This window comes from Periophthalmus magnuspinnatus, chromosome 19 (assembly GCF_009829125.3).
Source record: "Periophthalmus magnuspinnatus isolate fPerMag1 chromosome 19, fPerMag1.2.pri, whole genome shotgun sequence".
NCBI classification, from domain to species: Eukaryota; Metazoa; Chordata; class Actinopteri; order Gobiiformes; family Gobiidae; genus Periophthalmus; species Periophthalmus magnuspinnatus.
Window position 1 is genome coordinate 2,322,848 of NC_047144.1, and position 25,860 is coordinate 2,348,707.

Consider the following 25,860-nt stretch of genomic DNA (forward strand, 5'->3'; position numbering starts at 1 on the left):
TTCTTTTCATCTTATTATTGTGAAGTATTTTCTAGCAGTGCAGCGCTACATCAAACTAGTGTCTTGATTTACTAACACGAAGGTAAATGACACGTGCCACCAGGGGGCGCAGACCTATGGAATGTACCGGAACTCATGAAGATTTTGTGCCCGTCTCAGGACTCTGTTCTGTCCTTTCCTCAGAGTCCGTTGCTTCATTGTTCACATTACCTGTGTGGATCATTAAACTCTTCTGACTTTACGTTTCAGTCTCTTGGTCTTTGACACAATAGAAACGAACATTCTTACATTTTTCTTATTGCAGTAATAATTTCTAATGATAATAATGTTTTCTTATTGTCAATAACTGCACATTCCTTTATTCCATGTAACTCCTTTTTAATCATCAAACACGGCCTGTACAGATCTTTATTCAGATTTAACAGTTTCATGTTGCTCTGTTGTAGGTGACGTAAACCAGTACGAACATTTGAACGTGTTTTGTGCAGTGGACTCCATTTTCTTCTCTTTTTTGCGTAGGCGCGGTGCATGATGGGATATAGAAGTGCGTGAAGTGTGCATGGATGCACGCTTCGGTTACGTCCGATCTCCATGGAAACGGTGCAAAGGGAAGGGCAGGTTTGTCGGCCGCATTCAGTAGGGTGGGTTGAAATGGGACAGCCCTTGTCGCGCCGGAAATTACATATCTGCCCTTCGAACCGCCCTTCCAATGGTGATTCTAAGGCCAGGTGGGCGAATTGAGACACAGCCTGTTACGACCCAGTTCTGCTCCGGTCATGGAGGTCACACAAACAGAGGTAGAACATGATGAAGTAAAAGTAGTAAAGTACTGAACTTAAGTAAAGTACAGATAGTATTTATTTATTATTAGCAGACAGTGAAAATGACCGTCCTTGTAGTATTAATATATTAAAAAGACACATTTTAATCCTTTTTCTGTCATAATCCTGCTGTGCTGTCACCTTTTGTTACCCCTCCCTGTCTGTGAGTCACGTGGCGGAGTTGGAGCTGGGGCGGAGAGCTGTCTCCTCCCGTGCGCACCTGCGGCGGATTGGCAATCAGCCGCACCTGGGGGACCTGGGAGGCATAAGAAGAGCTTGGACCTGACACTCATCGCCAGATCGTCCTCGTACCTTTGTGGTAGTTACGATTGGCTCTGTTCTCGTTTTGACTTTATGCTCGTTTTACTAAGACTGGATATTTTTGCTCCTGACAGATCCTGCTCCCGTCTCCCAGACCAGCTCTGCTCTCTCGCCGTTGTTCCAGCTCCACCCTGCCGGTAACATCCGCTTCATCACCTACCACGCACTGCTCTCTTCGCCTCTGCCTCCTGCACCCGCTTCACTTCCCCGTCTCCGACTCTGCCCCTGTCCGCGTCGTCGGCTCCGCTGCACCGCCCGCTCCGCTCCTGGATCCTGCCCTGTACTCTGGCCCCTGTTCCCCGCCAGATGTATTTCTGTGTTTGAACTTAAATTCACATATTGTAAATAAACACTGTTCATCTTCCCCCGAGTCTTGCCCTCTTGGTCCAACCTCTGCCGAGCGTTATAACATTTTCGACCTCAGAACATGCGTGAAATACTTTGACTTTTCACTCTTTAAATTTAAAATAATAAAACTAAATGATTAAAGTAATTAACACTCTGTATAAATCATCCATAGACTGAGTAATAATTGTGTAAAGTTTATGAACAGGACAAACAGGGAGGTGGTAAAAGACGGACTGGAACAGACGGGAAAATGGAGCCGGACTGAAGTAACGGCTCTTTTTTTTTTTTTTTTTTTTTTGAGAGGGAAAAATAAAAAAACACATTTTTCATATTCCAGATACCACAGTTTAATTGAACAGTTGTCTTTGGAAACACATTTACTTTGACATTTTAACAGAAAAAACAAACACTGTACAACTTTAAATGCCAAACTGGAAACATCAGGATTTATCAGCACGTTTAAGGCACAAAGTTTAATTTTTTGTGTGATTTTACTGGTTTAATTCGAGCGTGCAGCCATAATTTTTAATACTAATTTTGAGTAACTTGAGTTTTACGTAACAATGTGAAATTATTTGTACATTTGTGTTTCTTCAGATTTGATTTAGTAACTGTATGAACCAAAGTACGTGCAGTATTTCGTACGTTTCCGACACTTTTGGTCATTTCAGGGAGTACGTTTACTTGTATTTGAGCGAGTACTTTTCACTTTTATCTCGAGTCGTGTTTAAGTAAATCTCGGTGGAGCGAATACTTTGTCTTCTCGGGCGTCGATTGTAAAAGGTAGACAACGGTAAACCACAAAATTAAACAAATACGACATAAATTAGACGTAATTCTGGACTGGACTTGCTAAAAACGCTTATAAATATTGATAAAACGGTAAACTAAAACTTTAAATACTGACGGGCTGTAAAATGATCGACTGGGAGCTGATTGGATGAATAAAGTGGCTCTATTTTCCAGGATTGTTACGTCATAGTTTGTACGTTTTAAATCACGACATTCATCTAAAACGACTTCATAAATAAGAAAAAAGTCCGCGCGTTTTCACGTCGGCGCCCCCTACGGATAGCTGCACGTCGCACTAACGCAGCGGATCTTTTTCATTTGAATCCTACAAGTGTCAGCGATTAAGAAAATAAACGTGGAGAAGAAGAAGAGCGCGCGTCACAGACAAAATGGCGTCTTGAAAATGAGCGACTGAAGGCGACTCAAACGTGAATCGCTCCAAATGAAGCTTCAGGTGAGGAAACGGTGAACGGAAACGACTAGAACATGTTTCAAAGCTCTGAAAAAAGTCGGTTTTGCGGGTGACGTCCACTTTAAAATCACGCAGTCGTAACATCTTCACTTTGGAAAATAAAATCGTGTCATATTTGCTTTTTTTTAAAATACAAAACGAGCTAAAGTTTCCTCGCTACAGCAGTTTGATCTGTGCAAAAATAGCCTCTTTCCAACGCCTTCATCCTTTCAGGTTAAATACGGGTTTTGGAGTGAGATAAAGGCGCACTGTGGAACTTTTCTGGTGCACGGTCTGCTGCCACCTGCCCGTCTCCATGGAGATATTACCGAATGTCCCGTAGTTTGACATTAAACTCGTCTTCGTCTTGTTCGGTTACAGCTGTCCTCACGCAAAAAAACAAACAAAACAAAACAGTCTTTAAAACGTGGATCTGAGCTGTAACTCGGTCTGTTGGGTGTCACCTGCTCGTCTCCATGGAGATACGCGCACAAGAAAAGTTACACAGCGCCGCTTTAAGTTAAAACGACATGAGTGTAGAATCTGAATGTGGATTTGAGTCGGTTTGACCCGTGAGGATCCTCAGATCACTGGACTTGTTTCATTACTTTTATACAAAACTTTCAAGACAATTTAAGTTGAAAGTGCATTTGCATTTGACCCAGTCTCTCTGGGTTAAACCTACATTTGACCCGTCCTTCACTGTCTCTTAGTATTTGACCTGTTCTTCAGTGTTTCTCGGTTAAACCTGCATTTGACTCATCTTTCGGTGTCTCTGAGTTAAATCTGCATTTGACCTGTCCATCAGTATCTCTCATTTAACCCGGCATTTGACCCGCCCTTCAGTGTCTCTTAGTTAAGCCTGCATTTGACCCATGGTTCAGTGTCTCTTACATAAGAGATACTGATGGACGGGTCAAACACAGGCTTAACTTAAGCCTGTTTGACCCATCCTTTAGTGTCTCTTAATTAAGCCTGTATTTGACCTATCCTTTAGTGTCTCTTAATTAAGCCTGTATTTGACCCATGCTTCAATGTCTCTGAGTTAAACCTGTAATTGACCCATCTTTAAGTTTTTCTGTGTTAAGCCTGTATTTGACCCATGCTTCAGTGTCTCTGAGTTAAACCTGCACTTGACCCGTCCTTCAGGGTCTTAGTTAAACCTGCACTTGACCCGTCTTTCACTGTCTCTTTGTTAAACCCGTCAGGAGCGGTGGGTCCATCTCTAGATCTTGACCTCGTCTCGCTCAGCTCTACCTTCACTGGAGCATTTGACCCGTTCTTCCTGATTTACAACTTTCCACAGGATGAATTCGTTTGCGATTTGAGTTTTCAGAAACACCGGACAGTCCACCCACCGTTAGATCAGAGACCGGACCAATCACAGGGCAGCATGACCGCAGGGGCGGAGCCAAAAGAATGGAAACAAACGTAGCGACGCCGCAGAAATAGTTACGGGTCAAACGTGTCGTATTTTAACAACATTTTAATCACTCAGTAAATGATCTGATCTGACGGACAGGACGGAGGAGCTCAGATTGGGTCAGACGCACGACCAGATCACAGAGATACGTAAATATTTGAACGCCCACGACGCGCCCGATTCAACCGCACAACCAGGAAGTTAAATAAAATAAATTAGAATAAATTAAAAGTGACGTATTAAAGTTCCTCTCTTTAACTCAGAGAAATATAAATCCTTATAATGTGATGAAACAAGTCCAATGATCTAATTTCCTCTAAACTGGTCAGATTCACCCAAACCTGGACAAATACTGCAGTTCCGGGTCAAACGCAGTACTTAACATAAATATCTGCGAGGTTTAAAATGACATAATGGTCCGGTTGATGATGTCGATGCAGTTCCGCAGCTCCGGCTCGGATATGGTGAGGGGCGGGGCGAAGCGGATGATGTCGCCGTGAGTGGGTTTGGCCAGGAGCCCGTTGTCGCGGAGACGGAGACACACCTTCCACGCGTCGTAATCTGAAAACACCGGAGACCCAGAGTCAGTACGAGTGACATTTTATCAGTTTGTATGAAACAGGAGACGCCTGGGTTATAGATTTTATTTTATACAATCGATACATCACGTTGGGGGTGTTCTGCTTGTATACGTATGGTGGAATGTTCAGCGGTTACCATGGCAACACAGTGCACACAGCAGCAGTAGTAAACACAGTCAAAATCTCCTCAATCTCCACAAATATGTTCTGAAAATCATGGGTTTCTTGTATTAGTTTCTCAGTTGTTTACAAAGTGAACTCTGAACACGATTCTACTTTTTACACATCGCTAATTTAATCACAATCAGAGTAATCAGAGTATTTGTTTTCCTTTTTTTTCCCCCAATCCAACTTGATGGAACTCTACAGTGACCGCCTGCTATGTGTCCAGAAGAAATTTTACTTATTTTACTTTTTTCCCAGAGACATTTCTAAAAATTCAAATATTAAGAATTCAAAGACATCATGGAGGCTAATCAGCTACGTGCTAACCAGCTACGTGCTAATAAGCTACGTGCAAACCAGCTACGTGCTAACCAGCTACGTGCAAACCAGCTACGTGCGAACCAGCTACATGCTAACCAGCTACATGCTAATAAGCTACGTGCTAATATGCTACGTGCAAACCAGCTATGTGCAAACCAGCTACATGCTAACCAGCTACATGCTAATCAGCTACGTGCTAATCAGCTACGTGCAAACCAGCTACGTGCTAATCAGCTACATGCTAATCAGCTACGTGCTAATCAGCTACGTGCTAACTAATATCCATACCGTTTTGGTTTTAATTCCAAAAAGCACATTTTAAACACAACGTTCTGCAAAATGTTTAAATAACTTTGATATTTATAAAGTTTCAGAAACAGATGTTAAATAAAATCATAGTTCTTGTTGTCATTAGTTACCACGTGGCCGATGAACCCCGACCTTTCAAACCTTTAATATAACATGTGAGTGTGATGCTGGTGGACGCGGCGGTGGGCGGTCCCTGTGGCGTCCTCGCTGCTTTACCTTTGGTCTCCTTGATGACGACGGCGTTGAGCAGCCCTTTGCCTCTCACTGCGGTCACGATGTCTTTGGGCAGTTTGCTGAGCTCCGACCTCAGGATCTTACCCATCCTCTCCGCGTTCTCCGCCAGACGCTCCTCCTCTAGAACCTGCACGACGGAGGAACGCGTGGTCAGTTTGTGTCGGAAAACAAACGTGGCGGCGTACGAGTCAAAAGAGAAGACGACGGCACAGATATCAGCGGAGTAAACGAACAAAGAAAGCACCAAACTCCGACGTAGAAGCGACGGATTTGGTTCTGAACGACACGAGAATATCCAGAGACATGTGACACAAATAAGCCGCTGTGATTGGACCGTCCCGAGTTAGAACTAAAGAAACACGGCTAGCATAATCGTACGCGGTTTCAGCCAGGTTTAAATAAAGCTCGAGAGATCGTCGTCACGGTAACAGACATCCTGACAGATACTGATACTTTCCGGTGACATCGCGCCGGCGGTGGTTATGCATGTGCGTCTATGGCAGTTTCCACGGTGACGCGGCGCACACGTTAGCTAGCGCATCCGAAAAAGTTTTAAGACAACATTTTCAGGAGCGATCGACACGAGCGTTCATGGTCCTGTTTAGGAGTTTGATTTTCAACTAACAGGTGAGAGCGACTAACTGAAAAACTGTTGGCTAATGCTAATGCTAATGCTAGCTTGTGGCGGTAAAGTTATTTGAGAGGGACTTGTTTAACAGCACAAATCAGATCATCTGTTGTAGTTTCGGCTAAATCAGTTCTTTCAGAGTCGGATTGTGTCAAAACAAAGCTCAGATTAAAGTTTATCTTGTGTAACGGAGCCTCAGACAGAGCAGTGCCTCCTGTTAGCATCAGTATAGCGCAGCCCTGACGAGAAGGTGCACGTGGTTCATCTGACCCACCTCCAGGGCGGCGATAGCGACCCGACAGGCCACAGGGTTTCCTCCGTACGTGGAGCCGTGTTCTCCGGGTTTAATGGTCAACATGACGTCATCGTCGCACAGCACCGCGGACACCTGCAGGGGGCGACAGAGAGACGAGCGGTGAGCAAAAGAAGAAGATGAACATGAACCGTCTAAAGAAACGCGCAGCTGCTCAGCCAGGACCAAACATCTGAGTTTATACTGAGCTCTTGTGTCTTTTTAAACTTTAACACAAAAGTTCTAAATAAATCAGGGGCGTCAAACTCATTTTCACCGAGGGAAACATCAACAAAATGGCTGCTCTCAAAGGGACAGATGTAACTGTAAGATAAATGTCACTACGTTTTAATCTTGTTAATAAACCGTTTCTATTTTTATTACTTATTCAAGGTACAAATATTACACATGGAATTGCATAGATATGAAAAATGGCTGGTTAACTGTGTATCTCTTGATAAACTGACATTTTAAGACAATCAGACCTTTTAATTTACTTTGAGGCGGGCCACATAAAATGACGTGGCGGGCCGAATTTGGCCCACGGGCCTTGAGTTTGACACATGTGTTTTATGTGTTTTTATGTGTCATGCCCAAGAACTCAACAGAAGTATGTCGACCAGAACAGGATTTTCTCTTCCACAGCGTAAAAGTACTACACTTAAGCACAATTTGTAGGTATTTGTACTACCTGAAATGTCTAAGGGGGTATTTTAAGCACATTTATCGTTTCAGGAAATAAAAATATACAAATAAAAACGCTGAAAAACTCATTTTGTAGAAGGTTTTAAACAGCGTCGTTTTTATGTGAATGAAAACACACGGACCAACCAAGTGAGACTTTGTTATTCCGGTGTTTTGTCCATGTTCTTTTTAGACTCTGAGGGGCCACCGTAGTCTATTCTATTCAAGATACCACAATATTACGGTTATTGTTACGTCGTGTTCAAAATAGCTAATTCAAGAGTGTTCAATGTTGAGGGGGAAACAACGATAACATGTTTAAAAAGCTCTGAAAAGCACATTTTGGTTAGTTTTAAGTATAAACACGAGCGTCTCACAGGGTAGACTCCTCCGGACAGCGCCTTCCCCAGAGCCACGATGTCAGGTCGGACGTTCTCGTGGTCCACCGCCAAACGCCGCCCGGTCCGAGCCAAACCGGTCTGCACCTCGTCTGCGATCCACAGCACCTGAGACAGAGACGTACTGTTATTCTCTACAAATAAAATATTTTTTAAAAAGACGCACGAGATTTAGAGGTTTTAGACTGAACACGGGAGAATCCTCAGGTGCAGATGTGTGGGTAAATACAGGGCCTGTCCACATGAAACAGACCTGGTTTAGACCTGGTCTACTCCCAGTTTAGACCTGGTTTAGACCTGGTTTAGTCCTGGTCTAGTCCTGGTTTAGTCCTGATGGTTTAGTCCTGATGGTTTAGTCCTGGTTTAGTCCTGATGGTTTAGTCCTGGTTTAGTCCTGGTTTAGTCCTGCTTTAGTCCTGCTTTAGTCCTGCTTTAGTCCTGATGGTTTAGTCCTGATGGTTTAGTCCTGGTTTAGTCCTGCTTTAGTCCTGGTTTAGTCCTGATGGTTTAGTCCTGGTTTAGTCCTGATGGTTTAGTCCTGGTTTAGTCCTGCTTTAGTCCTGGTTTAGTCCTGCTTTAGTCCTGGTTTAGTCCTGATGGTTTAGTCCTGATGGTTTAGTCCTGATGGTTTAGTCCTGGTTTAGTCCTGGTTTAGTCCTGGTTTAGTCCTGATGGTTTAGTCCTGATGGTTTAGTCCTGGTTTAGTCCTGGTTTAGTCCTGGTTTAGTCCTGATGGTTTAGTCCTGGTTTAGTCCTGCTTTAGTCCTGGTTTAGTCCTGCTTTAGTCCTGATGGTTTAGTCCTGCTTTAGTCCTGATGGTTTAGTCCTGCTTTAGTCCTGCTTTAGTCCTGGTTTAGTCCTGGTTTAGTCCTGATGGTTTAGTCCTGGTTTAGTCCTGGTTTAGTCCTGATGGTTTAGTCCTGATGGTTTAGTCCTGGTTTAGTCCTGCTTTAGTCCTGCTTTAGTCCTGATGGTTTAGTCCTGCTTTAGTCCTGCTTTAGTCCTGGTTTAGTCCTGCTTTAGTCCTGCTTTAGTCCTGCTTTAGTCCTGGTTTAGTCCTGTTTTAGTCCTGCTTTAGTCCTGTTTTAGTCCTGGCTTAGTCCTGCTTTAGTCCTGGTTTAGTCCTGTTTTAGTCCTGCTTTAGTCCTGTTTTAGTCCTGGTTTAGTCCCGCTTTAGTCCTGCTTTAGTCCTGCTTTAGTCCTGCTTTAGTCCTGGTTTAGTCCTGATGGTTTAGTCCTGGCTTAGTCCTGGTTCATGGTTAACTTCAGTATCTTCAGCCTAAATAAACAAAAGTGAGATTATTTTTTCACATCAGTTTGAGAAAATGGAGCCGTTATTCAAACCCAAACACGAGATTGAACTTTTATTGTGTCTAATAAAAAACTGAATTGAAAACATTTCAATCTTCATTTCCTGAACTTAAACACAAAAAATAGTCAAATGTCTTTCTCCAAAAACACACAGGGATGTAGGAGGATGGGAGGGCATCTGACACACAGGGATGACTCATTTGTTTAAATCTGTCTTGGTTGAGTCACAAAACATCAGGCAGTTACAGAAAAGTGATTCAAGTTTTACCAGAGAATCAGACGGACTCAGTGACGGTTTAAGACTCTGGACGCGCCCGGACGACCACGTTTTGACCTGAGACGGTTTAAAGACGTGACTGAGTCTGACGTCGCCACAGCTTCAGCTCCAAATGAAGCTCATCGAGTATCATAGCAACCAGAGAGCCAATCAGGAGCGACGCTGTGGAAGGTAACGCCTCTTTTTGTCCACACCGCTGGTTTAGGGGCGGACGCTTAGCAACGCTGTCAATCAAACCTGTCGCTAACGCTAACAGGAGCGACCTCGGGGACAGAAGGACCTGATTTGTCTGTTATTAATGTTCAGATCTTGATTTACAGACACAAAAGTGAAATAAAATAAATAAAATATGTTTGGTGCAAAGATCTGAGACTTTGATGAGCTGTTTTTCAGAATAAAAGCCTGTGTTATTTTTGTTTTATTTTGAAGTTTAGACTCACTTGTTTGGTGCTGAGCTCTCAGACTTTGGTTAGCTGTTTTTCAGAATAATTATTGTTTTATTTTGAAGTTTAGACTCACGTTGTGCTTGGTGCAGAGCTCTCTTATTTTGGTGAGCTGTTTTCAGAATAAAAGCCTGTGTTATTATTTTATTTTGAAGTTTAGACCCACTTTGTGCTTGGTGCAGAGCTCTCAGACTTTGGTTAGCTGTTTTTCAGAATAATTACTGTTTTATTTTGAAGTTTAGACTCACGTGCTTGGTGCAGAGCTCTCTTATTTTGGTGAGCTGTTTTCAGAATAAAAGCCTGTGTTATTACTGTTTTATTTTAAAGTTTAGACTCACGTTGTGCTTGGTGCAGAGCTCTCTTATTTTGGTGAGCTGTTTTTCAGAATAATTACTGTTTTATTTTGAAGTTTCGACTCACGTTGTGCATGGTGCAGAGCTCTCTTATTTTGGTGAGGTATCCCGGGTCGGGCACGACGACTCCGGCCTCTCCCTGGATCGGCTCCACCATAAACGCCGCGACGTTTGGGTCCTGGAGGGCTTTCTGAGGAGACGGGAGAAACAGAGTGAAGAGAGTAACACACACGAACAAGGCTGATGTAGCTGAAGTGTGCCCTCTTTTGGGGAAACGTTGGCATTACAGGGGAAATGTCACATTACTGCAGAAAAGAAAAAGTCCCCACGATAAATATTGACCCCAAAAAATGATTGTTACATTTATAATATCTTGAACGATAAGTCGATAGAGAAAGTAGTTCCATCGTAATATATTTTTCTAAAGCCTTTTGAAGTCGTGGTTTAGTCCTGGTCTAGTCCTGCTTTAGTCCTGCTTTAGTCCTGGTCCAGTCCTGCTTTAGTCCTGCTTTAGTCCTGTTTTAGTCCTGCTTTAGTCCTGATTTAGTCCTGCTTTAGTCCTGGTCTAATCCTGCTTTAGTCCTGGTTTAGTCCTGATTTAGTCCTGCTTTAGTCCTGGTCTAATCCTGCTTTAGTCCTGGTCTAGTCCTGGTCTAGTCCTGCTTTAGTCCTGGTCCAGTCCTGCTTTAGTCCTGCTTTAGTCCTGTTTTAGTCCTGCTTTAGTCCTGATTTAGTCCTGCTTTAGTCCTGGTCTAATCCTGCTTTAGTCCTGGTCTAGTCCTGCTTTAGTCCTGCTTTAGTCCTGCTTTAGTCCTGCTTTAGTCCTGCTTTAGTCCTGGTCTAGTCCTGCTTTAGTCCTGGTTTAGTCCTGCTTTAGTCCTGGTTTAGTCTTGGTTTAGTCCCGCTTTAGTCCTGGTCTAGTCCTGCTTTAGTCCTGCTTTAGTCCTGCTTTAGTCCTGGTCTAGTCCTGGTCTAGTCCTGGTCTAGTCCTGCTTTAGTCCTGGTTTAGTCCTGGTTTAGTCCTGCTTTAGTCCTGCTTTAGTCCTGCTTTAGTCCTGGTCTAGTCCTGTTTTAGTCCTGCTTTAGTCCTGCTTTAGTCCTGCTTTAGTCCTGCTTTAGTCCTGCTTTAGTCCTGGTCTAGTCCTGCTTTAGTCCTGGTCTAGTCCTGGTCTAGCCCTGCTTTAGTCCTGCTTTAGTCCTGCTTTAGTCCTGCTTTAGTCCTGCTTTAGTCCTGGTCTAGTCCTGCTTTAGTCCTGGTCTAGTCCTGGTCTAGCCCTGCTTTAGTCCTGCTTTAGTCCTGCTTTAGTCCTGCTTTAGTCCTGCTTTAGTCCTGCTTTAGTCCTGGTCTAGTCCTGCTTTAGTCCTGGTCTAGTCCTGGTCTAGTCCTGGTTTAGTCCTGGTCTAGTCCTGGTCTAATCCTGCTTTAGTCCTGCTTTAGTCCTGCTTTAGTCCTGGTCTAGTCCTGCTTTAGTCCTGCTTTAGTCCTGCTTTAGTCCTGCTTTAGTCCTGCTTTAGTCCTGGTCTAGTCCTGGTCTAGTCCTGCTTTTAGTCCTGGTCTAGTCCTGGTTTAGTCCTGCTTTAGTCCTGTTTAGTCCTTTAAAGTGTCTTTACCTCCAGAGCGGGGACGTCGTTGTACGGGATGAGCTCAAACCCGGGCATGTACGGCCCAAACCCCTCGTAGCTGCTCGGGTCGGTGGAGCTGGAAATCGCCGCCATCGTCCTGCCCCAGAAGTTTCCATCTGTAAAAATGAATAAACCCGTTTTTTTTACAATCTTTACAATTTTTTTAAGTCCAGATTCAGCTCTAAACACGGGGCAATTAGCATTATAGTTTTGGGATTTTTTTTTTAAATAAATCGTTGCCAGGACGATGGTTTCAGATGCTCATTTTAGGGATGTTTTTTTTTATAATTTGCCGTAATTGTGAAGTTGTAGTAAAAGTCAGGACTTTCTTATCAGGCTTTGGTTAAGATTAGAGCCTCGTTTTTAGGGCCAAGGTCACAAAAAGAAACGATCCTGGTCCGAGTCCACGTCCAAACGCCGTCCAGACCAGAATCTCTCTCACGGAAAATCTTTTACACAAGGCAAGTTTATTTGTTTAGTAAAGTATTGGTGCACAAAGTAATCAAATGTGCTTTAAAAAATAAGAAAGACATTAAAACCGCAATACAACAAGAAGGAAGGGGGTAAAATGTACGAAGGTTTGAACTTTTAGAGAGTTTAAACGAGAGAGAAATGTGCGAAAATGTTCATGCCTGTGTGAGAAAAGTGTATAAAGTGTGTGGTGAGGGGTTTTACAGACAAAAACATAGAGAATAATTGTAAAAAATAAAGCTGATACTTCGCGGATTTCGATTTACCGCGGGTTATTTTTAGATCGTGACCCCCGCGATGAACCAAGAAGCTGCAAATTTATTTTTTAATGCAATGATAATGCCACACCTGACCTACTGTGTCACCTCCTGGTCTCAGGGCGGCACGACGACAACGAAACAATCCAGTCGGTCTATAAACAGGCTCTCAAAGGTATCCTGGATATGAAACCTTTTCGCCATCACCATTGTAAAGTCTTGAGCAAACATAAACTTTTAAACTGGGACAATCTGGTAAAATTTCAGGACGCTGACTTGGTCTTCAAAATCCTTCATGGCCTCGCTCCTCCTCCTCCAGTGGCACAAACACCGGAGCTGCTGCCTCAAACAATCTGGTTCTGTCTCTGAGAAAAAGCTCATTTATCCAATCTGCTTTCTCAGTTCGAGCGGTCCAGTTTTGTAACACTGTCCCGCCCTCACATCAGAAGCGTGGAGTCACTCAGGACTTTTAAAATCATGGTAAAAAAAATGGTTACTTCTGAATCAAGCCTGTGATCACCAAATGTGAAATTGCGCTGCTGCCGCCTCACCTGTTCTGTGTTATGTCTTGTCACGGTTCCTGTTCTGCTCTCCCTGCGCCCTCGTCTTCCCCCCTCCCTCACCTGTCTGTCTCCGGAGCTGGGCGGTACACTTTTGTCTTATTGGAACCTTTTTTGCTCTGCTCCAGATCTCCGCCCCAGAACCAGCTCCGGACTCCCCCAGCACCCGCACCTCCGCCCTGGTATGGTCTTGTGTCTCCTTGTGTCTCTCTGCGCTCACGGACCTGCACCCACGCTCCCCAGCTACTCTGGATTTATGAACTTTGTTATGTCGGACACTGTGCTATGAAGCAGCCTCGATCCCCGGCCTTGTGGATAAATGAACTGTGTTTTCTATGAACACGTATTGTGAATAAAAACATTGTTAAAGTTTCGTGAGTCTCGCAGCTTTGGTCCCTACGCCCCGCTGGTTACGACATGTCTGTAGATTTTGTCCGTCTTTGTCACAGTGTTTTACTAATCGCCTGCTTACCTGCACTAACTTTTAGAACATTTTACTAATAACCAAATTAACTTTTAATACAAACTTTGTATCTTATGTCTGGTGGCATTTTACATCTTGCCATAGGGACTGCAGTTGGAAACTAGCTGTGTGGCTAATACTGGCACATTTACAGAAATGTTGATTAATGTGTATTGTCCCTATTCAAATAAACTAATAAATAAAAATAATAAAATAAATGTGGTTCTTACCCGCAAATATGATCTTGGCCTGGTTCTTGGGGACGCCCTTCACGGTGTAGGCCCATTTACGAGCCAGTTTACAGGCCGTTTCTCCAGCTTCAACCCCTGAAACAAAACGCCACAATGAACAGGATTAACACGGTGAAAGTGCGGGTTAGACGAGAGTTCTAACGGGAGTAGAAACATACTCAAGTAAAAGTATCACGTGATTAAAAAAGTATTAAATTACCTGTTTAAAAATGTACTTAAAGAGTAAAAAGTTCAACTATTTTGCGCAGATTTTGAGTCTGATTAAGCTTCAAATGTGGTGATTTTGGTCAAGTTTTGTGCTGAATTTTGTTCAAAAGAAACAATTAAATCAATAGTTTTTTTTTGTTTTTTTTGCTTTCATTTGTGTATTTTTTGTTTTTTGAGTCTAATTAAGCTTCAAATGTGGTGATTTTGATCAGGTTTTGTGCTGAATTTGAACAGAAACAATTAAATCAATAGTTGTTTTTTTTGTTGTTTTTTTTACTGTTTTAATTTGCGTGTTTTTGTTTTGCTTAAATTATGAACATGTTAAAAATAAAACCTGTCTTTTCAGCAGGTCTTAAACTATAATAAAAATACTTTTACTTTTCAGTCCGGTTCAAACAATGTAGTGGAGCAGGAAGTACAGATACTGCGCTCAAATGTACTGAAGTAAAAGTAAAAAGTATACACTGTAAATCTGACTTAAGTAAAGTACTGATCCCTCACAATTCTACTTTTGAGTCGTTAGCTTCTACCACTGGAGACGTGCCGCTGACGCCACCTGGAGGTCGCTCGTGTCAACTACACTTTAGTGCCATATAAACCCGCGTACTCCTCCGTTCCCTCATTACTCACCTGTATTCATGGGCAGTACTTTGTCGTACCCGAACAGCGAGGTGATGTACTCCTCGTAGGCTCCCAGGACGTCGTTATAAAAGGCCCTGGACGTGAGGGTGAGCCTGGAGGCCTGAGCCGTCAGCGCGGACACGATCTTTGGGTGACAGTGGCCCTGGTTTACCGCGCTGTACGCACTCAGGAAGTCGTAGTAACGGTTCCCCTCCACGTCCCACACGTAGATGCCTGGACGAGGACGGAGACAGGGTTTTGACACGTTCGTTTACACATTTTTAACATGTTATCTCGCCTAGTTTTTTTTTTTCTACTTTTGTATTTTTGGTGACGTTTATCATTTTACTTCCTGGTTGGACACTGTTACCTAGCAACCACATTGTAAACAAGAGCCAAAACTTGCACAATAGTTATAGTTATAGCTACTTCCTGTACTTTTGCTCTTTTCTTCTTAACTTTTTCTCCACAAACCGACACTTAACTCATTTAAAACGATAAAAATAAAAGGTAAATATTGGCCAAAACTTATACAACAAAGGCCAAAACTTACACAATAGTTATAGTTATAGCTCTTTCCTGTATTTTTGCTCTTTTCTTCTTAACTTTTTCTCCACAAACCGACACTTAACTCATTTAAACGATAAAAATAAAAGGTAAATATTGGCCAAAACTTGTACAACAAAGGCCAAAATTTACACAATATTTATAGTTATAGCTCTTTCCTGTATTTTTGCTCTTTTCTTCTTAATTTTTTCTCCACAAACCGACACTTAACTAATTTAAAACGACAAAGATAAAAAGTAAATATTGACGCCAGATACTAAACCGAGTCAGAATTATAAAAACAAAACATGAAAACCAGTCACTTCACCGTATTTATTACTGATGGAAAGTATAATTTAGAGTTTATTTTAACTTTATAATCATGTAACTGTCATTTTACTTCATGTACGTCTGTGTAAAGAAGTGACTGAGTGAGTGTGTAATCTGTAACTCCGACCGCAAGTATCATAGGAGCGCCCCTTCCCGACCACGCCGCTGGTTCATCACGGCGTGGGCGCTGTCAATCAAACCTGTCGCTAAAGCTAGCAGGAGCGATCTCTGGGAAAGAAGGCGCCTGATTTGTCTGTTATTAACGCTTATAACTTGATTTAGGGACAAATTAGTTAAATGAAAACACCAGGATCGCGTAGAGCGGGTTAATACGAACAAGAGGGACAGCAGTTGTTCAATAGAAAGTGAATTGGAGTCGATGGAGCCAGACGTGCGCTCATGATCACTTCCTGTTTGTCACCCTTGTGTTGTCCTGGGGTAATTTACGACCCCAAAAAATAACTGATTCACAGCAGAACGTGGACATTTCTTCATTTCAGTTTGAAAATTGTGCCACTTGTTCATTTGGATGATTTCTATCAAAAATTAAAGTTTGAAAAAAAATGTTCATTGTAAAATAAGAACTGTCTGAAAAACAAGTTACAAGTTAAGTTCAATTTGACCCCAGTTTGTTTCTCTTATAACTCAGATCAACTTAATTTCCACCGCTGAACTTGACAAACACAGGACAGTGATGGAAATGAAGAGCTGCAGGAGATTTTGAGGTCCAAAAATGAACAAAACAAAACAGAATAAAATAGAATAAAATAAAATAAATAAAATAAAACAAAACAGAATAAAATAAAATAAAAATAAAATAAAATAGAATAAAATAAAATAAAACAGAATAAAATAAAATAAAATAAAATAAAAATAAAATAAAATAAAACAAAACAGAATAAAATAAAATAAAAATAAAACAAAACAAAACAGAATAAAATAAAATAAAAATAAAACAGAATAAAATAAAATAAAAATAAAATAAAACAAAACAGAATAAAATAAAATAAAATAAAAATAAAATAAAACAAAACAGAATAAAATAAAAATTAATTAAAACAAAACAGAATAAAATAAAACAAAACAAAACAAAACAAACATACATACATACACCCCCCCCCCCACACACACACACATACATACATACATACATACATACACATACATACACACCCCTACACACACCCACACACCCCCACCCACACACACACATACATACACATACACATACATTGGGGTCAAATTGAGCCCAGAGAAACACAAGGGATAAACAGTCTATATCTGAAGCTCAACATCAGTAAAGGGACTACAGATGAAAAACAGACCTCTGGAGAACTGAAACACTGCTCAGTCTGCCCTGTCCTGGTTTATACACAGGTTGTTTTTATTGTTTTTAATTGTTATTTTTGTAAAATTTTGGTCAACCTGTTTTGTTTTAAAATGTGTTATAAATAAACTTGTGCTGGAATCCCTGAAATAAAAAAAAAATAAAAAAAATGTCCCTCACCCTCTCCGCGCTCCAGAGCCACGGGAAGCGGGTGGTAGTTGTGGGCTCCGTACTTGTCCTCTCGGGCGAAGATGTCCTCCGAGGTGAGAGCGGCGCCCTTCAGTTTGGAGGCGGCGGTGGAGGACGTGAGTTTGGAGCCGGAGTGAAGGAACCGAGGCAGAGAGCGACCGAGCTGGAACACCGCGCGCTTCATGGTGAGAAATCTGCTGAGGACAAAGAGACGGCTCCGGTCATCAACATTCTCTGGGGTTTAAAATGCTAGCTGGGGGCACTGCTCCGTCTGAAGCTCGGTTACTCAAGTTAGACTTTAAACTTGAGCTTTGTCTTGACACAATCTGACCAGAAATAACTGACCTGGAACTACAGTAAGTGAGATGATTTGTGCTGTTGAATAAATCTCTCAAATAACATTACGGTCACAAGCTAGCATTAGCATTAGCATTAGCCGACTCTCATTTCACTCTTTTGTCGCTCTCATATTTTTGTTGAAAACTCGGACCATGAATGCTCAGATTCATCACAGGCAACCAGAAAATGTGCTGTTTTAACCCATTTTCTAGATTTTTTTTAAGTTTTCAGACTTATCTTAAAACATTTTCCTCCACAGATATAAATGTACATCGCCTCCAGTATGATGTCACCGCACTGTTTGTCAAGATTTTGTGTCTTAGTCGACTTAACCCTTTGTTTCTTTTGTTTAAAACCTTAGAAGTTACCGTATTTTCCGCACTATAAGTCAAAAAATGCGTAACAAAAAAAAAACAACACAACAAAAAAACTTATATACGCAGATGTGACTTATAATCCACATATAAGTCGCACCTGAGTATAAGTCGCAACCTCAGTCAAACTCCGAAAAGAAAAAAAGTGCGACTTATATTCCGAAAAATACTGTACCTTCTGTTTAAGTATTTTAGATTCTGTTTGTTTGGTTGACCTTCTACAACACTGCTCATTAAATTATTTCTTACTTCGCCATTTTTCCATCGTGTTTTTTTTGTTTTTGTTGCTTCCGTGACCTTACACGAGCCACGTCGAATAGGCTGCGTTAAAATTTTAGATTTGTTGAGAGATTCACTCTTTTGTTTTTTTTTTTTAAAGAAATCTCCAAACTTCTGATCCACAAATGTTGAACTTCCTCATTATTATCACAAACTCCATTCATCTGAAAGTCCTCGCCAGTCACGTCTTTGGGTTTGAATAATGGCACCAGTTTGTGACGCTGTTGTGCAGAAAAATAATCTCGCTTTTGTTTATTTAAACTGACGGAGAAGACGCTGAACTTTGCTCTAGTTTTTTGTTTCATGTGGTTAGACCCAGGAATGACGGAGATATTATCCAAAAACCAGGCCCACAAGTCTGTAATCGGACAGTTACACAACAAATGTAATGAGTTTGTAACATGGGAAAATTATAGATTTAAGCGCAAAATGTTTATATGAATACACACATTGTCAGAGTAACTAAATGTGCTTTTTAAACACGTCTCTGCTTCGGTTCAGGCTGGATTTGGAAATGTGCTGAGCCAATCTTTCCTTTCACTTTTAACAATGACGCAGCGGCCGTTTTAATCCCTGTGAGTTTAACCTTTGTGGCTTCAGTCTTTTGTGACTTTACACCGCTCGACGTTCATTTACGGGCCAAATCAAAGAGCGGTGCTGAGTTTCACCTTCCAGAATCACTCCAGCTAACCTTGATACTCAGCTGTTGTTTTCTTATTAAAAACACATCGCGCTGTTCTAATGTGACACGAGGATCTATTATCCGTGCACCTGTCGGACCAGGACACTGTTGCTAGTATCTCTTCATGAATGTACATTTCGTGTAGTATTGTGTATTTTCCGGACTATAAGTGGGACTTTTTTTTCATAGTTTGTCCAGGGGTGTGACTTATACTCAGATGCGACTTATATGTGAAATTATTCAAGTATATAAATTCACGTCTTCGTTATTAGATTACAGAGTGAACTTGTTGCTTGTTTTTTCTGCTTTATTTATCTGATTAACTGTTAATATCTTACGTTAACAAACCAGACACGTGTTCAGTTCTGTCTGTGCTTCATGGAGCTGAATAAATATAAATGTTACGTTAGCGTTAGCGTGTTGTACTGATATTCAGCCTGTTGTTCCACATTTTATTGTTTTATTTTTTGGTGTTGATGCTGTGTTGATGCTGCATTGATGGCGTGTTGGTGCTGTTGGTGCTGTATTGATGGCGTGTTGATGCTGTATTGATGGCGTGTTGATGCTGTGTTGATGGCGTGTTGATGCTGTATTGATGGCGTGTTGGTGCTGTTGGTGCTGTATTGATGGCGTGTTGATGCTGTATTGATGGCGTGTTGATGCTGTATTGATGGCGTGTTGATGCTGTGTTGATGGCTTGTTGATGCTGTGTTGATGGCGTGTTGGTGCTGTGTTGATGGCGTGTTGATGGCGTGTTGATGCTGTATTGATGGCGTGTTGGTGCTGTTGGTGCTGTATTGATGGCGTGTTGATGCTGTATTGATGGCGTGTTGATGCTGTATTGATGGCGTGTTGATGCTGTATTGATGGCGTGTTGGTGCTGTTGGTGCTGTATTGATGGCGTGTTGATGCTGTATTGATGGCGTGTTGGTGCTGTGTTGATGGCGTGTTGATGCTGTGTTGATGGCGTGTTGATGCTGTGTTGATGGCGTGTTGGTGCTGTGTTGATGCTGTGTTGATGCTGTATTGATGGCGTGTTGATGCTGTGTTGATGGTGTGTTGGTGCTGTGTTGATGGCGTGTTGATGGCGTGTTGATGCTGTATTGATGGCGTGTTGGTGCTGTGTTGATGGCGTGTTGATGCTGTGTTGATGGCGTGTTGATGCTGTGTTGATGGCGTGTTGGTGCTGTGTTGATGCTGTGTTGATGCTGTATTGATGGCGTGTTGGTGCTGTGTTGATGGCGTGTTGATGCTGTGTTGATGGCGTGTTGGTGCTGTGTTGATGGCGTGTTGATGGCGTGTTGATGCTGTGTTGATGGCGTGTTGGTGCTGTTTTATTTTCTAAGCATGCAGCTATATTATTTTATTTTCTAAACTTTCAGGTATGTTCATCCCATGTTACTGTCGTGTTGGTGCTGATTCTCAGGGACTTTTTTTTTTTTTAAGCGTGTAAATTAAAACTAAAAAAACCTCAGTGTTCCGTCTTTCAGTGTCAATATCTCGTTACAACATGAAAACCTGTGACTCATATTCAGGTGCGACTTATTTATGAACAAAACTGATTTTCTTTTCAAATGTAGCTGGTGCGACTTATATTCAGGCGCGCTCTATAGTCTGAAATTTACTGTAAATATTAATAATTATGTAGGTCAAGGCTTCTCTAATTTGACTCCAAATGGCTCAGAATATATGCATTTAATGTAAGTAAAAAATAAATATACTTATTTGTAATGTAGTTTGTATAAAAAGTGGCGTTTTACAGTGACTAAAGATCGATGTCCACGCCAAGTCTGCTGCCTACGCATAAAAGTCCCTGCACACGACTGGTTAAATGACTGTTTTAATTGAAAACTAAAATAAAATAAAAACATTTAAATCAGGCGCAGGTCTACAGTGGTGCAAAAGGGGGCAGTGTGAAAAGACCCGATATATCGCTACAGAGAAATACTGCGATAAATGATAATACTGAAACTACTTTATGCCACTAATTAGGATTTAACCTCCTGAGACCCGGTGTCCTCATCTGTGGACAACACATTTTGGGTTGTTTAGGCCACAGTGCAAATTTTTTGAAGAAAAGCAACAAGAACATGTTCAATTTTGAATATTTCTAAGAGTTTAGAATATTTATTTATTTTTTATTTTTATTTGTATTTATTTCTTTTATTTTTTAATTTATTTTATTTTTAACTATTTATTTGTATTATTTTTTAATTATTTTTTATTGTATTTAAATTAATTAATGTATATATATATTTTTTTATCTATTTTGATATTTTTGGTATTTTTTTATTTTTTGTATTTTAATTTATTTTTTCATTTTATTTATTTATTTATTTTTATTTAAAGTCATATATCTTCCTGCACCTGTCAGCAGCACAAACACGACACATTTTTCCTAGAGGCAAAATTGTTTCTCATTTTGTTTTGTTTTTTACACAAAATGCACGTGTTCAAGCACGTACTAGTTTTTGCAAATGAAGTCCTGCAAGAGCTCGGGTCTCAGGAGGTTAAATAATCCAAGATAATGCCAGTGAGACATTTTTAAATAGTTTCATTAAAAGATGAGCTGCAGGGACTTATTCAACCCTCTACAGCTTAAATCGTGTCATATTACAACAAAAACACTCAAAATCCCCTCCACTTTTGCAAAGAAAAAGTACTCGCAATAAATACTGAGGCCCAAAACATATAATTCCAGCTTTTATAGACTGAACGATAAGTCGATGGAGTATTTATCATGACAGACCTAAAGTGCGACCTCAGTTAAAATACTTTACCGTCTCATTTTAGCCGCGTGACATAATGACACCTTATGGTATAGTGTTGTTTTTGCAAATCAAACCTGGTAAACTCAAAACGCTCCTCGGCAGGTTTGGTTTGGACCTGGGCCCGGCGTTAAATCGCTCGCCGTGCCTCACCTCCGCACAGAGCCGCAGCTAAAGCCAATATGATGTAACCTGTACATAAGATTGTCTTTTTTCATCTGTGACTTTACCTTTAAGGAGCAGAGTCAGACCTGCTGATCCTCCTGAGTTTAGTGACTCAAACGAGGCGGCGGTGGAGGTTGTTGCCGTTGTGCAACGTCAAAAAGAAAATAAGACTAGACAGAAAAGACGTCAAAGATCAACAGCTGAAAGTACGAAGTCTCACTCTGCACTTACTGTAAAAGCACAGAACTCTCACTCTGACCAGTTTGTGAAGCCAATATTTATTCTGAATAGATTTTTATTTATTAAATGTATTATTTCTGTTTTAATTTAAAGAAAAGGTCAATTCTTAATTTAATTTTATTTATAGACAAAATTATAGTCATTAATGAGATTTTTTTTTTTAAACATGTAGTGTAGAGTTTAAATGTGTGTATAAACTCTATACTACACATATATACACTATACTACACATATATACACTCTATACTACACACATATACACTCTATACTACACATATATACACTCTATACTACACATATATACACTCTATACTACACACATATACACTCTATAGTACACATATACACTCTATACTACACACATATACACTATACTGCACATATATACACTCTATACTACACACATATACACTATACTGCACATATATACACTCTATACTGCACATATATACACTCTATACTGTAGTGTGTATAAGTGTGTAGTATAGAGTGTGTAGTATAGTGTATATGTGTGTAGTATAGAGTGTATATATGTGTAGTATAGAGTGTATATGTGTGTAGTATAGAGTGTATATGTGTGTAGTATAGAGTGTGTAGTATAGTGTATATGTGTGTAGTATAGAGTGTATATATGTGTAGTATAGAGTGTATATGTGTGTAGTATAGAGTGTATATATGTGTAGTATAGAGTGTATATGTGTGTAGTATAGAGTGTGTAGTATAGAGTATAAATTGTATAAATGGATAAAAGTAATTAACCAACTTATTTATTTCGCCTTTATTGTTGAAGCAATTCAGCCAAACTGACGTAAGTTCAACAGCAGCAGTTACACAACAGGTCTGTGGAGTAACTCATGTAAATATAGTGTATTACAGATACTGAAGCTACTTACGTAAGTAATATATTGTACAAGGTAACTCTTACTCTTACTCGAGTAAAAGTCATGGTTCCTCTAAAGTGACATGAGATTATGTAACAATATAAAATGTGTTTTTCCTGCAGAGCTCCTTCAGAAATGATTTAGTTTGTCTCATTTTTAAGTATAAATAACAACATTTTGTGCAATATTAAAAATATAAATCAGTTTTGTCCAGACGGTTACTCTTACTTGACAAGTAGTTTCTCCAAATACATTTTACTTCTACTTTAGACCACTACTTTGTACTTCTACTTGCCTAATACAATCTGAAGTAACTGTAGTGTCACTCTAGTGCAATGGTTAGCTAATGTACTGTCTCCTTTACTTCTGTGCAAATGGAAAACTAGCCAAATCCGGCGCAAATACCAAACTCGCGGGATAATCAATAACTTTTACGCATGACTCCGGGCACAATGTCAACAAAAAGCACCTGGCGCGGCCACGAGGTTTGACACGACGGCGCTGTCCTCCTGTCCCGTGGATCTGATAGGTCCCAACCACCCACACCCACAAGTACTACGACTCCTGCGGCTAAAATAAGACCAAAGTAGTACACGCTATTCAACTCCTGCGAAAATCAACTCAGTATCTGTGGAGTAGTGTTTTTGGAGACGCGTTTGGATGAAATTACGCGCGTTCACCTGCGGGTTTTTAGGTCTTAATATGTAAAAAAACAGTTAAATAATGTTATCTTAGGTGGATTATAAATGATCAGGTGCAACATCAGTGCGTTTTAAGTCTAATAGTTATTTAGGACAATAGTGCGTAAAGAAATAATTGCTTCTAAGAGACAAAATGTACATAAAAATGAATGACTTTTTCATTTATCAGCACAATTCTGGCAAACTAATTCGATTTCTGCGGTGGTGTCGCGTTATTACACAGGTGCTACGTGAGACTTACCTGCATAAATAATCAGTTAAGCGTTTTAAATTGCGCTAATGGTTTTAAATGGCACGAACCTCACGCTCCTCTTTGCGCAAAGCTAACCGGGGCTAGCATCCGTAGCATCCCTCATGAATGAATTAAATGCGCTTTTTGTCAGGGAAACGGAGCGAAACGACTGGATTTATTAGATGAAATAAAAACGTGGGCTGTGGCTGCGTGTGAAGGTGAAGCGTCGTACCTGCGTGGAGGCTTTAATTCGTGGGGAAACGGTCCGTAAAGAGCGGAGTGGATTTGTCGCGAGGAGCGCACGGCGGGTCTAATATGAGACGTGACGCGCGAGGGGGGTGTGTGCGTCATGACGTCACGGAACAAGCCGGGCACGTGGATGCTGCAATGTCCGCGATAGATTACAAACGCGCGCAGAAATAAGTCAAATAAATGATCAAAATGAGTGCGGTGTGTGATTATTACGCGTTTGGTTGTAAGGAGAGAACTTTATTTAAACAATGTCGCACCTTTTTTCAATAAATATGGAAGGTTAAAGGTCAAATATTCAGCAAAACTGACTCCTGTGAGGTTTAAGTCGTGTTTTAAATCTGTGAACGCGTCAATAAACAGACCTGGAGTTGTGTTTTGTTTCATTCTCACATGTTTGAGTCACTTTATTATTCGTCTGTGACGTCTACAAAGATCAAAACGCGACGTTACACCTCGTGATGTCATCAAGTGAACAGAGACTTTTACCTTTAGTTCAGCAGAAGAACGACAAGAGACAGAGATGAAATGATACAAATGAAGAGAGAGAAGAAAGAGAGAGAGAGGGGGATGGAGAGAGGGGGGAGAAAGAGAGGGAGGGAGAGAGAGATGGAAAGAGAGAAAGAGAGACAGACAGAGAGGAGGGGAGAAAGGGAGAGAGAGGGGAAAGAAAGAGATGAGAGAGAAAGAAAGAGAGAGATGTATGTGTGTAAGTGTACATGTGTGTATGTGTGTCTGTTGTGTGTATATGTGTGCGCGTGAGTAAGTGTGGGCGTGTGTGTCTGTTGTGTGTCTGTTTTGTGCATGTGTGTATATGTGTGCGCGTGAGTAAGTGTACGTGTGTGTGTATGTATGTATCTATGTATGTGTGTGTCTGTGTGTATGTTTGTGTGTACGTGTGTATGCGGGTGTGTGTGTGTGTGTGAAACATGGAGCAGTTCAAATGTCCCTGTTTCACTAAAACACGTCTGAACTTGTTTCATATTTGACTCACATGTTTCATATTTGACTCACATGTTTCATATTTCTCCGTTTCAGGCGACATCACCACAGTCTAAAGGTCAAAATGATTTAATAAACAGATGAAAACAGAAGTTAAAACAAAGAAGCTTTTTTCTCACTGTCCGACATGAAATCAGACTAAACTTTTAAGTCAATTAGGATTAACTCAATTATTTCTATTTGCTAAATGCCACAAAAATGAGACAAGGATTTTTTTTTTTTTAGACAATTTTTCACGACTTTCTTCAAAGAGCTGAAGTTTACATACAGTACGGCCAATCAGGACGCAGGACACGTCGCACGTTTGTGAATTCACCTTTTGGATTTCTCTTGGCAAAATACAATGAAATTAACAGACAAAACTGGCTCCATCTGTTAAATTGTTTAGTTTTTCTGAAAAGCCACACCAGAAAATGTATTTGGTTGAATCAGAAAATCGTTGAGTCAGAAAAGGCCGACCTTCTCAGAAATGATCTCGTCATTTTGGATGGAATTCTATTTTCAATCTCAGCGCCGTTTCCTTAATTTTTTCAAGCTTTTGTTTTCTGTTTTTCTTCACAAACTTCACAACTTCAAAACTGATTTAAAACTGTAATAAATATTTAACACAGGATTTACCCCCAAAAAATATTTAAAATGATCTGTTCTAATGTTGTTTCCTCGTCACAAACAGACCTGGAGATGAGTTTTGTTTCTCTCCCTCTCTTTCTCTCTTTCTCTCTCTCTCTCTTTTTCCCTCTCTCCTCTCTCTTTCTCTCTCTCCCTCTTTTTCTTTCTCCATCTCTTTCTCTCTCATCTCTCTTTCTTTCCTCTCTCCCTCCCTCTTTTTCTTCCTCTCCTTTCCTCTCTCCTCTCTCTCTCCCTCTCTCTTTCTCTCTCATCTCTCTTTCTTTCCTCTCTCTCTCCCTTTCTTTCTCTCTGTCTTTCTTCCTCTCCTTTCCTCTCTCTTTC

General features: G+C 40.8%; 1 protein-coding gene across 2 annotated transcripts; it reads right to left on the bottom strand.

Annotated features, from left to right (window-relative positions):
• Positions 1 to 2,884: 2,884 nt before the first annotated feature.
• On the bottom strand, positions 2,885 to 23,958 carry oat (ornithine aminotransferase). 2 transcript variants are annotated; one of them, XM_033984360.2, is made up of 10 exons: positions 23,891 to 23,958; positions 16,989 to 17,191; positions 14,615 to 14,839; positions 13,757 to 13,852; positions 11,764 to 11,891; positions 10,220 to 10,342; positions 7,748 to 7,876; positions 6,669 to 6,782; positions 5,749 to 5,893; positions 2,885 to 4,717 (listed from the first exon to the last, which is right to left on the bottom strand). In XM_033984360.2, exons 2-10 carry the CDS (start codon positions 17,179 to 17,181, stop codon positions 4,557 to 4,559), a joined length of 1,314 nt encoding a protein of 437 aa, XP_033840251.1. In that variant the 5' UTR covers positions 17,182 to 17,191; positions 23,891 to 23,958; the 3' UTR covers positions 2,885 to 4,556. The 2 variants fall into 2 exon arrangements, with proteins under 2 accessions (XP_033840251.1, XP_055085715.1); XM_055229740.1 differs by lacking the exon at positions 23,891 to 23,958 and adding an exon at positions 21,670 to 21,713.
• Between the last annotated feature and the right edge of the window lie 1,902 nt (positions 23,959 to 25,860).